Source organism: Nycticebus coucang, chromosome 13 (assembly GCF_027406575.1).
Source record: "Nycticebus coucang isolate mNycCou1 chromosome 13, mNycCou1.pri, whole genome shotgun sequence".
Classification (NCBI taxonomy): Eukaryota; Metazoa; Chordata; class Mammalia; order Primates; family Lorisidae; genus Nycticebus; species Nycticebus coucang.
The window spans coordinates 3238708-3252342 of NC_069792.1; the positions used below are offsets into that span (position 1 = coordinate 3238708).

The window sequence follows — 13635 nt, forward strand, 5'->3', positions numbered from 1 at the left end:
ATTAAAATCCCAGCAAGATGGGCGGCATCTGTAGCTCAAGGAGGAGGGCGCCGGCCCCATATACTGGAGGTGGTGGGTTCAAACGTGGCCCTGGCCAAAAACTGCAAAAAAAAAAAAAAAAAAAAAATTCCCAGCAATACTTTTTAATATATATGGACAAAGTTATTCTAAAATTTATATAGAAATTCAAAGGAATAGCTATACAATTTTGACAAATCAGAATAAAGTTAGAGGAATCCATCCACTGGATTTAAAAGCTGATTATATAGCTATAGTAATTAAGATTGTGTGATATTGAGGAAACAGTAGAAATAGATGCATACATCAATGGAAGAGAGTAGAGAACCCAGTAATAGATTCACAACAAATATGCCCAGTTAATTTTGACAAAAGCGCAAGAGAAATTCACTGGAGGCATCTTAACCCACAGTACTGGAACTGTTAATCATAGGCACAAAAATGAACCTTAAGTCTTGCACTTTACGGATAACAAACTTAAACACAAAATATAAAACTATGAAACTTCTAGAATGAAAGAAAATCTTTGGAATCTAGGGCCAAAAGTCTTTGACTTCGTATAAAAAGCACAATCCATCAGAGGAAAAAAAAATGGATTTCATCAAAATTAAAGATTGTTCTGGGAGGTTGTTGCAGGGGAACTGAGCCCTGCTCTTTAGCACCAGACTCACTTCTCTTTTGAGAGACCTAGAGAATCTTGAGAATGGCATGTGAGTTGTGTATGTGCAGCAGAACAGAAAACTGGCCTCCAAGAGAAAATGCACAAGTGAGGTGTGGCAATAATTATGGTAAAGATTCTCTAGATTCCAAAGGTCTCTGGATGCTGGAGGCAGAGGTTGTGCTCCAGGTCTGCAATTTTGCAAAAGCAAAGGTGGAGACTTTCTGTCTGACCTCCATGTCTTCCCTAATCAGCGCTAAAGTCAGTCGTGCAGCCTTTGTCTACTTCTTCATGTTTTATAACAAATACGGATCTGAGGTTTACTCGGGAGGGCTCCTCTCAGAGTTCCTTAGTCCCCTGACACTCAAGCCAACACCCCCTTATCTGGGGACCCCAAACCCCTTCAGCAGACAAGGTGGCTCATGCCTGTAATCCTAACACTCTGGAAGGCTGAAGCAGGTGGATTGCTTTAGCTCTGGAATTTGAGACCAGCCTGAGCAAGAGCGAAACCCCATCTCCACTAAAAATAGAAAAACTAGTCAGGTTTGGTGACAGGAACCTAAAGTCCAGATACTTGGGAGGCTGAGGCAGGAGGATCGCTTGAGCCCAGGAGTTTGAGGTTGCTGTGAGCTATGACACCATGGCACTCTACCCAGGGTGACAGAGTGAGACTCTGTCTCAAAAATAAATAAATATAGGGGCAGCACCTATGGCTCAGTGGGTAGGGTGCTGGCCCCATTTACCGAGGGTGGTGGGTTTGAACCCGGCACCGGCCAAACTGCAACAAAAAATAGCCGGTCGTTGTGGCAGGTGTCTGTAGTCCCAGCTACTCGGGAGGTTGAGGCAAGAGAATCACCTAAGTCCAAGAGCCAGAGGTTGCTGTGAGCTATGATGCTACAGCACTCTACCGAGGGCGATAAAGTAAGGCTCTGTCTCTAATAAATAAATAAATAAAAATTCTGGCTGTAGAAAAACAATGTTGAGAGAATAAATAGGTAAGAGCATAAAAAGGTAAGTTATAGAGAGAGAGAAAATACTTGCAAACCACATATGCGAAAAGGATTAATGTCTAAAGTGTATAAAGAATACTAAAACTTCTGGGTGGTACCTGTGGCTCAAAGGAGTAGGGTGCTGGCCCCACATGCCAGAGGTGGTGGGTTCAAACGCAGCCCCGGCCAAAAACTGTAAAAAAAAAAAAAAAAAAAGAATATAAGAATACTAAAACTTCAACAGCAAAAAATCAGTTCACATAGAAAATTTGAAGGGCAAAGGGGATGACGTTGTTGTACTGAAGATGATATACAGAAGAAAAATCAGCCAGGAAAAGGTGCTCAGCATCATTAGTCCTTAGGGAAATGCAAATTAAAACCACAAGGCAATATTACTACGTACTGTCAAAATGGCTAAACTAAAAGCAACAACAAAATTGGCTGACAAGGAAGCCGAGAAACTAGATTACTCACACATTGCTGATAGAAAAGGAAGATGGTACAGCCAATATGAAAAAGACTTTAGAAATGTTCTTTAAAATGTAAATATACAACTACCACACAAATCAGCAATTGTCCTCTTGGGCATTTATCCCAGAGAAATTAAAACAATTTCACACAAAAATCTGTACATGAATGTTTATCACAGCTTTACTAATGATAGCCAAAAACTAGTAACAACCCAGACGGCTTCCACAAAGTAAATGATTATACAAACTGTGATGTATCCATCCAGTGAAATGCAACTCTGCAGTAAAAAGAGTGAACTGTCCATGCACAGGCAACCTGGATGAAATCTCCAGATAATCAGGCTGACTGAAAAAGCCAGTCCCAAAAGAATACATGCTACCTGATTCTAGTTACATAACATTCCTAAAGTGGAAAAATTATAGAAACGGAGAATAGCTCAGTAGTTGGCCTAGTTCCAAGAGGCAGAAACTGTAGAGGAGGTACAAATGGGAGGTAAGTGGAGTGTGGTTTTTAAAAGAAAAACATGAGGGGTTCTTGCAGGACAGAAAGCTCTGGATTTTGACATGTTGATGTCAATATCCTGTTTGTGGCATGGTACTTTTTTGTGTGATTTACAAATGATAATTGTGTATTTTTGTGATATGTGTTGATCCATGCATACATCTGAAAGATGCTACCACTGGGGAAATCTGGGGAAAGAGTTCCTGAGATCTCTCTGTGTTACTGCACTAGTGCTAGTGTGTTAGGAATGCCCTAGGCCTTCGCATTCACTCACCAGGCACTCACCGGCTCACCCACAGCAACTTCCACTCCCGGTAAGTGCCTTAGACAGGTGCACCATTTTTTATCTCTTATAGTGTATTTTTACTGTGCCCTTTCAAGGTTTGAATATGTTTAAATAGTTACCATTGTGCTACAATTGCCTGCAGGATTCAGTACAGTAACTTTCTGTAGAGGCTTGTAACCTGGGAGCAGCAGGCTCTTCTGCTCTGTACAGTGTGCGTGTGAAACCTACTGATACACTTCTCAGAAGGTATCCCTGTCATTAAGCAATGCATGGGTGTATGTGGAATACTGAACACCAAACTCAGACTACCCAGCTTGCTGGAGTTGAGAGCAGTAAGAAAATGAATCAATCCATCTTGGAACAGATTCAGAATGTTTATGTATTCAATTGAAAGAATAAGGGAATAAGGGCTTTCATCATCTCTCTTGTGCCTTTCTGTATTTCTGAAAAAAAAAAATATCGGGTCACATCAAAAATGTATTACAAAGACAAAAAGATCCTGTTCTTATGTGAGAATTCTAGTTTTTTACGTGTTTAAATCTCCAAACATGTGCTAAATTGACACATGTATTTGGGGTTGCAAACCCAGGGTGGGTAGATTCCTGACATGCACTGAGAACATCTCCTGGGGAGGTGGGGCTATGAGGCAGCGACCTCCAGCCCCCACGGGAGCTGTGTTGTCCGTTTTACTCACAAATTTTGGAAATATCTAACACCACACTCTAAAACAGTGATTTTCAACCAGTGTGCCCTGAGAGGATATTAGGTGTGCCACAATTTTTTTTTATTAAATCATAGCTGTATATGTTAATGCAAACATGGAGTACAATGTGCTGGTTTTATATACAATTTGAAATATTTTCATCGAACTGGTTAACATAGCCTTCTGTAGGATAATATTTAGAAATAAACATATCCTACATCAAGCACACAAAGTGAACTCAGTGTGAGTTTAAAATGACTTGCTTTTCTTCCAGAGGCTTAAGGGACCTGGGCCCCCCTGGGACACACACAGAGTTGGCTTGCCTGGAGTTAAACATTCCACAGGCCATTCTCTGAAGCTGTGCGCCCCGTGAAGCCTGAGATCATAGGGCATGCCGCCCTTCCTCAGAGATATGGGCCAGAGGGTTGACGTATGTTAACAACATATTGTCAGAGGTCTATGGGTACTCTGCCCTGAGGAAAAGACACAGTCGTTACTTCATACTGAGTAAACTGAGTGAATGCTTGAAGGTATTCTTCCATTAACTCTGTTCCCCTGTGGCTACTTTCTTCTTTGTGATCTTTATTTAGATCCCTGCCCAGAGATTAGTCAGTGTCTAGAAGAAGATGTTTACTGCAAAAGTGATTGTGTTGATATGGTAACAGGATATTTTCTTTCAAGTTAATTTCAGATAGGTAAAATGAGGTAATGGTGAAACTAACAGATAATAGATTAAGTGTGTACATGACTAGAAAGGTATAAAATCAAAACCCTGAATAAAGAATTTCGCTACACACCATCCCATTCCGTGTAGTCTGTTTCTTGACTTAATAATTACAGGAGCGAGTTTACACCCACGGCAAAGCTACTGTTTGCATCTCGGGTCAGCAACAGCCTTCATGGCATTTTCTTACTTACTGTGTTCAGACATTTAGTAAGTTTCATCTGTACCCCTCTAAGATGCACAGTAGGTGTGGACCGACCAATAACCCTCCTTCCACTCAACTTCCCCCCTCCCCTCCCTGGAAGAAAATAATTTTTAAAGATCATTAATTAAAGTATTTTTTAAAGAAGTTCAAAGTGCGGTAAGTGTATTCCTTTTTTTTTCTGATTAACATAATTTAAATGAGCTATGGAAGTTTACCTATAGGTTCAAGTGTGCTGTGAGATAAAAAAAAAAAAAAAAAAAAAGTTGAAAAATGCTGCTGTAAAGCAATGCTCCTTCCTCTCTTCATTTTGACTTCTAGGAAGGTCAAGAGTTCTAGGACTTTTCACTCTTTCCTGTTGATCATCACCCTCCTCCCTCCCCCCTTCTTGAATTTCATTGTATTTTTCTTCTCATGTGGGCCTATAGTTGTTCATCTACTAGTTTCAAATTAGTATTGAGTATGTGGAATGCTTCTTGTTTTTCCATTCTCGAGATACTTGACTAAGGAGGATGTTTCACCAAGATCCCAATTTCATCACCTCTACCACTTTCCCGCCAAAACTCTGAGTACTCTACTGTCCCCTGTGCAATATCCATCCACTGTTTCCTTCCACCTCTCCCCTAAAATATCTAGCTAGAGTGACTCTGTCCTGGCTGGTCAGGAACTAAGTGCTCTTATCATATCAGATCTATCCAACAACAACCATCTCCTAAGCATTTACTACTCCTTCAAGTCACCCACTTCACCTCTTGGAATGTGTTTCTCCCAGGAAATATCAGCATCTTCTACCCCACAGAGGAAACAGGAACTGTCTAACTATACACACCTCAATTTTATATACTTCTTTATTTCCAGAGAGTCTCTTTTTCTCCATATACCTATTCTTACCGCACTTCCTGTCCTCATCTGAACTTGAGAAATCGCTTATTTTACAGAAAAATTGCATCATTGGATTGGCAAATCCCAATCCATCTCACCACCTGAGCAGTCTTAAATCCTTTATTCCTCACACTCTCTCATCTTGTTGGCTTCTCTTTCCTTTAATAAAATACCTTGGACATCTGACTGTAAATCAATACAAACTCTATGGAAATCACTATGGAGATTTCCCAAAGAAATAAAAGTAGACCTATCATCCATTTATCTATCTATCTATCTATTCAATCCAGCAATCCCACTACTGGGTATTTACTCAAAAAAAAGGAGAAGTCATTGTATCAAAACACACCTGCACTTGAATGTTTATCACAGCACAATTCACAATCGCAAAATTTTAGAAACAACGTACATATCCATCAACTTAGGAGTGCATAAAGAAAATGAGATACACACACCACCACCATGGAATACTACTAAAGCCATAAAAAAATGAAATAATGGCACATTGGTTCTGGGAGGCTGAGATGAAACAATAGTTTGAGGCCAAGAGTGCAAGACCAGCATGAGCAAGAGTGAGACCCCATCTCTCCTAAAAATAGAAGAATTAACTGGGTGTGGTGGTAGCATGAACTTGCAGTCCCAACTACTTGGGAGGCTGTGGCAGAAGGACTGTTTGAGCCCAAGACTTTGAGGATGCAGTGAGCTATAACGAAGATACTGCACTCTAGCCTGGTTGATTCTGACCTTTGGACAAAGATTGAAATGGGTAAAAAAAAAATCTAACTTTTAACTCACAACAGATTAGTTTTGAAAATCCTATTGTGTCAAAAAAAAAAAAAACAAACAAAAAAACCCAGCAAATAAAAAAATCTCTGCACTGACATCCACAACATTATTTAAGCTGAAAAATAACTTTCTGAGTTTGGCAATAGGAACATTTCAATCATGACCTTCTGCTCCCATACCTTGTACAATTACATTTGCTGTCATTTGAATAGAGCCTTGGCTGTTGTTGGCATGGCAGGTGAATCGCCCATGATCCTGCAGCGTGATGTTATGGAAGTAAAGTCCACTAGAAGTCCACTGTTCTGTAAGTAAAGTCCATGTGCCTGGACCCATCCGGCTCCTCTCCATCATCCCTGGTCCAAGTAATGTGGGGGTGCAGGTGGCCTGTAGCCATACTCTCCAAAGTTGTGCTGTTGCCAACTAAGACCTGTATCCCAGGGCTACAAAACAAAACTGGGTTTGGTTCAGGGAAAGACAAGAACAAAAACACATCCAGTAGCAGTTAAGAAGTTTATTTATCCTTCATTGTGGGTCTAAGTTTATTCCCATTTTCAAAAGACCTGTGTACTAAAAGATTTTATATAACACATTATGTTCTAAAAGAATTAAATATAAATTAAATGTGGATTTTCTATAAATACATGATTTTTAAAAACAAACTCTTGGCCTTGATGCCAGGATGGGTCATAGACATTGCAATATGCCCACCCAATACTTACCCCTTATTTTAGAGTCTAAATGTTCTCATGTTCTCATTTTAAAATGTCTTTTTTTATGCACAGTTCTACAACCGGATGTAGGCTCATGTCACTGGAAATAAAGTAAATATACAGCAGAGTTGTTGCTCTTCCTCATCTTTGCTACCTGGGATTCAGGCATGACTTGGGGTTTCAGAAGCCACTTTGTGTCTATGAGGTGATAATTACGAGGGGAAAACAGAGGCCTACATGGCAAAGATTGAAAAATAGAAAGAAAAATATCATTGTGTCTTTGGAATAATGTGGCAGCTCTGTACAGACTCCCTGGTACCACTTGTGGCATGGAGTTCACACAGACACACACACACACACAAGCACAATGCATTTAAACTATGTCTACTCAAGTTTTTGACCATTTAAGCTAAACATATTCATCCATGTAAGTAGAAAATTTAGACTTCCATATAAAATGTTCTGCTCTTCCTAATTCGGAAGTGTTCTGCTCTTCCAGGACTCAGGCAGAAATTAAAGACTCACTAAGGTGTTAAAAACACCTGATGATGGATTGAGTCTACATTGTCAGGGCCCGTCAGTTCCTAAGATGACCCTACTCAGGAAAGCAGAGACCTGTTGATTTCATTTAACTCAGCAATCAACATTTGGTTCAATTTTTAACAGTATCCAGGGTCTCATGTGTATAAGCACAATGCCAACTGTTGGGGAGAAACAGAGATGCCCACCTTCCTTTCCTTCTATTCTCATGCTCTAGTACAAGCACATAAAACAAAACACACGGCAAAAATGCACATAAAGTGTTGGCAGAAGGGTATGAGGAAAACTGCTGTAATAATTCAAGTAAATGTTTTTGAAGTCAGTCAGTGGAGACAGAAAGACAATCTGGTGCATTTTGGAATTAATTTTAGAGATTTGATGGAAACAGAATAGGACATGGAAGATGAGTCTGAGGGTACTGGAGGATACTAATAGTATCAACAGAGACAGCAAATGGCGGGTGAAGTGTGTTTGTACGGGCAAGTCTGTTCAGGGGATGTAAAGATTTATGTGCAAAGATGAGCAAGAAGGTAATGGAGATGAGGAGACAAATCTTAGGAAGGATTTCAGCAATAAAAGTTGCTAAATAAGGAGGTATTAATTATTTAATACTTACAGTCTAATGAAGCATTAAACCCAAATGTTGGTTTGGGAAGTGTTTAAAATTTACGGAGAAAGTGAAGAGGAACAAAAAAGGGCTTGGGGTGGGCAGCCTGGAGGAAGAGGGAGGAGGGAGCTCAGAGCAGCCCCACAGAGCAGGCGGAAGAGACTGAAGAGGAGGCCGGAGGAGGCCGGAGAGGACCCAGGGGAGTGGTGTCCGCAGAGCAAAGGCCACATGCTCCTGGCGCTCTGTCAGACTTCACCGAGAGGTGGAAGGGAAGGAAGCTTTGGATTGAGTTAGTGGATTTGTCAGTGGAGAAATCACATAGGAACTATGAGAGGAATTCCCATATTCAATTCTTCCCATCCATTTTTCTCCTGGATCAACATCTTGATTCAGAGCAGTTTTCTCCATCTGCTTTCCCCCTACCCTGCGCACAGCACTACCCGCCCTCTTCTGCAGCAGAACGGTATCCCGCTCACTCCCCCTTTTACCACACCCTCCTGTTGGCTCTCAGTACTTCACCAGAGATGCATTTATAAAGGAAAATCTAATTTTAGTCATACCCAGAATAGAGTAATGAACAGCCTGAGTGATCCCGTCCCACCTTGTGCAGAGCCAGCCTGGATGCCCTTCCCAACATTCCCTCTCCCTCCTACAGGATCCTGGTCTCCTGAAAGTGCCCTGCTGTGCCCTCCCTTTGCAGCCTGTTCTCCTAAAACAATGACTCTACCCTGCTTATCTGGCTTTTCCCTACTTGTTCTTGCTTTCAGCTTACAGGTTATTATTTTTGAGAAAACCTTTCTTGGGTGAATGCAACTCTCCAAAACTGCTCCAAGGGCTTGCCCTGGTAGTGTGGGCTACACAAATTTCCAATATTCTACAACTGGTTGTTAAGCATAGCTATGATTAAAAGTTAAATTACATAAACTTACAATCAAGTAAATTTTATCAATATCAAAGTTAACAAATTCCACAATCCATCCCTTCTAATTATTTTACATTTTATTCCTCAGTCCATTTATGCCTACTGTGTCTGTATGGTGGAAATACTTTATTATCATAAGCTACTGGCATCTCTTCCCAATGCCACAGTCAGTGATACCATGTTGGTACTAGAATTACAGGGATTGTCAGGATTGCACATACTATAGGAATTAGCAAATGCTGCCAAGCAGCTCCCCACCCCAGATCAAGTATAAACGTTTACTGGCACACACTGTCCTGCTTCTATCCCCTCTCCTTACACATCACAAAACTTATCATTTGGTTGAATTATGGCTATCATCTAACAGACTATAGGCTCAGTAAGGTAAGAGACATTCTATTTCCTTCATCTCAAAATGATATTAATAAAAAAATTATGACAGTCATTGTGTCTGGTTTATAAAAACCATTTGAAATTATGACAAAGCAAAGCCCTTGTAAAGTCAAAGGAGCATGATTATGAATCACGAAATCTCAAAAGCTAGCTAAATGGGCATCCATAAATATTTGGTGAATGAGTTCCTGATGAATGAGTGATTGAATGAATTTCTGAAAAGGTTGAAATTCCTGTCTAGCTACCACTGATTCTCTTTGCCTCAGGATGCTGGAAGGTGGTTTGGGGAATCAAAGTTGAATAGCAAACTCTTGGAACAGCATCCGTGCTGTACTAGAGAGGAATAGAATTCACACAGGAAATTAAAATAAACTTGAAGAGAAAAAATTTCTTGTCTTCAAAAAACAAGATAAGAAAAATCACAGGCAGTGGTGACAGTTTCACTTTGAAGCATTACATATTTTTAAGAAGCAACATAAGATCATTTTCTTGTGTGAATAACTCAGAGATAACCAATGCATCAACATGAAATTCAACCAGAAAATACAAAGTTTTACACGTCAGCCTGGTGTATTTGAGCATGGCGCTCTGGGTCTTGGCTTCCCCGGCAGAGTTTCTGGCCATACACTGATAGACACCCTGGTTTAACTCTCTAGTGTTTCTGATAATTAGTGTCTCATTATCAAACATATTATGTCAAGCATCATCTTCCAATCCAATGAATGGCTGAGAATACATTATTCATACATATTATTAATCTCACTCATGTTTTAAATTCTTAACAAGGACAATACACATAGTATGTACATAGTATGACTAGACTTCATAAATATGTTCCAAAGATACCAATTTGTTCAATTATTTTATCATATGAATAATTCAAATAATTTTGCTTTAAATGCTGCTTTTCCCTTCCCATGTCTGAGATTTTGTCCTGAACACAGACTATGAATGAGCACAGAAGAGAAAACAAGGGCGCGTGAATGCCCCGCATTTCTGGGCAGCCTGGATACAGATACTGATGCAATCTCTCCTGTATGAAAGATACTTCAGCCAATTTTTCACTTCTGAATTCCTATTTTTTTAAAAAGGAATCATCAGGTGGTGATAGGTAATCCTTTTGCTAATCTATGAGTCATTCAATAGACTTTCATATCTTGGTTAAGTATAAAAGAAATATTAATATTCATATTCAAATTGGCATGGGTCAAAGTCAAGTGGAATTATGTGGCTGGGAATTAAATGAGCACACCCTGCTTACCCAGTTGTTGGGTATCCTGCCTTCTTAATTGACCTGGACCACTCTGGATACACAAGTGATATATGACATTCCCCTTTCAGAAACCCTCCCACCCCATTTCCCAGGCCTAAGCAAACAGATTTTTTTTCTCTCTGAAAACAGGAGAAAAGCAGTTTTCCAAGATCTCTTGTAAGTTAGGCCCCCTTCTGCAGTTCACTTCCTGCCTCTCCATCCCCACAGCTGAAGGAATTGCATTCATTTGTTAATACACTCATTTAGTTGATAATCAACATTGAAGTCTGTCAAGTCCTGGCCAAGTGTAATTCCCCAAAGAATATAAGGCTCCCAAACAAAAGACTTGTGTAGAGCCTTACCTTTTGGGTCTCCCCACCTCTGCCAGAGGCTCTGGTGCCTTTCCTCTCTTCCCTATTCCTTTCTATCTAATAAATTCTGTCTTGTCACTGATATTTGTGGTCCATGGGTTCATTCTTCAAATCTCTGAGACCAAGGACCTACTGCAGAAAAAGATCCTGGCAACACTAGGAAAACACCATTTATCAATTAAATGGATAATGCATTGAGTACAAGTAGGTTCAGAGGTGTGACATCACATCAATAACCACAGAAAGGGAGTGCTTGTATGCATTGTGCCTAGCAATAAGTCCAAAGATACTGACATGGAAACAGACGTTGGAGAGTTTTACAGAATTGTTCTTCTGACCAAGATTTTCTTTCCTTTAAAAATATTTAATGATTATGTATGAGAAGGTATATAGATATTCACATGAGTATGCTTGGTGCTTACAAATGCACTAGGCAATGTATTAGAAAAAGGAAATCTACCCCTATCATCATCACTCAGTAGACATTCATTTAAACACCTACTCTGTGTCACCCACTGAAAACACCCCTTAGGGAGGAAAAATTCCATTGGGGGAATCCTATAGTTCTCCCTTTAATTTTCTTGTCAATTTTACAAAATCAATGGTAAGTGTTTGCCCACTAATTTCAAAATATGCCTGTACTGAATGTGTTGTGTAGGGGTAAGGAGGAGGAAGGACAGATGCCTTATGGCAAGAGTCTCCAAAGACTGACCCACCAGAAAGAGGCAGGGAAACCACAAAGTGGAGCTATCAAGGCCACAGAAAGTGTGTTTGGAGCATGTGTATAAGCAAGGTGACAGTATTATCACGTAATCTACCCTCATTAGCATAATAAAAATCACACCCACCAGAGCCAAGACGGTTTACAAATTCCAGGGTAAACCTTGGAAATTACCCTACAAGGTCAGGAAAGCGGGGGGTGAGGGGATTCCCAGTTATGGGAACTGTCCACCCCTTTCCCAGAAAATTTGTGAATATTAGCTTAGCATATTATTAGAGATTGGCATAAAAGGGCAGACTCTAACCCTGAGGGGCTGCTGGGAACCATCTGCTTTCGACTGACTTTGAGCATGCACTCTCCTTTCTGTATTCTACCTTTAATCTCCACTCACAGAGACCAACAAACCTATTCTCATACATGTAAAAATAGGAAAGCATACTAAGAAGATAGGGAAATATCATCCATATTCAATATTGTTGTCATGACAGATAAGAAATAAATAGACAATCACTGTATTTCACATTTATATTTTAGAGTAGAACAGAAGAAAGATGACCAGACAAGTGGAAGCAATCTGTTCTTGCTCAGCCACTGGGGGAGCAAACCCCAATGTGAAGACAAAGTACCAATCAGCAAAATAAGAACTTCAAGTTGTAATTTTAAAGACCTATGTTTAAGAAAAACAGCCTTCGTTTTCAGTGCCCAGCAAGGTGCAGATGAGAAAGGAGACATTGAGAGGCGCTGAGACTATGAGCTGCCATAGCTGCTCAGTATAACAGCTTGGAGTGGACATCAGGAGTCATGTTTCCAGAAAACACTCAACTTCAAAAGGCCTACTTAATGTCAAGAAGCTTCATTATTTTAAGTGCAATTCTTTTTTTTTTTTTTTTTGTAGAGACAGAGTGTCACTTTATGCCCCTCGGGTAGAGTGCCATGGCATCACACAGCTCACAGCAACCTCCAACTCCTGGGCTTAAGTGATTCTCTTGCCTCGGCCTCCCGAGTAGCTGGGACTACAGGCGCCTGCCACAACGCCCAGCTATTTTTTGGCTGCAGTTCAGTCAGGGCCGGGTTTGAACCCGCCACCCTCCGTATATGGGGCCGGCGCCTTATGGACTGAGCCACAGGCACCGCCTTTAAGTGCAATTCTAAAATTATCTAACATTGAACACAATGAAGATTATTTGTAAACAAATATACCAAAAATAATAAAACCATGTTTTTCAGAAGGCAATGTTTCCTGAAAGTTTGTTCCAAAACTCTGCAGCCCATAATTTCAAAGGCTACCAGAAGTGTGCATGCTAGTTATCATCTGGTTACAAGGCAACAGAATCCATGGAGATTCACTATGTTAAAAATGACAGAAAATGGGCAGCAGCACATCACACCTATAAATTCACAATGCATTATTCCTTTTCATCTTTGTTCATATCTTTGTATTATGCTCATACATCCTGCTTGCTCATAAATCATGATACTCCTTCAAAAAAATCAAAGAAAGTTTTCATGGTTCAATATATTCTCTTCACATTTTCAGTTTGATGCAAACTGAGTAGCAATCATGTATAAAAACAGAAAGGTTTGCATACGTAGAACAGGCTTCATATTTTTTCCTTGAAAAGGTACAAATAAACACATCGGATTTAATTAATTAGTATCTACAACCTCTATTTAAGTAATGTATGGCAACAAGCATTTATTTAAGTGCTTTGTCAGAGGTAGGTGCTATAGCTAGGTACCAGAAGTATAAAGACAGATAAATTAAGTTATCATCACATGAATTAAAAATATCTTCCAAATATAAGGTCATCTTCATCCATAAGTTAGAATGTAATTGCAAAGCTTGCTTATAATCTACTGGAATCATTACAATCATATTTACCACAGAATTTAGTTTTC

The 13635-nt window shown here is 39.9% G+C and overlaps 1 protein-coding gene across 1 annotated transcript in view; it reads right to left on the minus strand.

Moving 5' to 3' along the window:
- PXDNL (peroxidasin like) overlaps window positions 1–13635 on the minus strand; it is a 222841-nt gene that overhangs the window by 84861 nt on the left and 124345 nt on the right. The window contains 4 exon segments of the mRNA XM_053559607.1: window positions 6400–6514; window positions 6516–6647; window positions 9912–10105; window positions 10108–10118. Coding sequence (XP_053415582.1) covers window positions 6400–6514; window positions 6516–6647; window positions 9912–10105; window positions 10108–10118 — 452 coding nt within the window.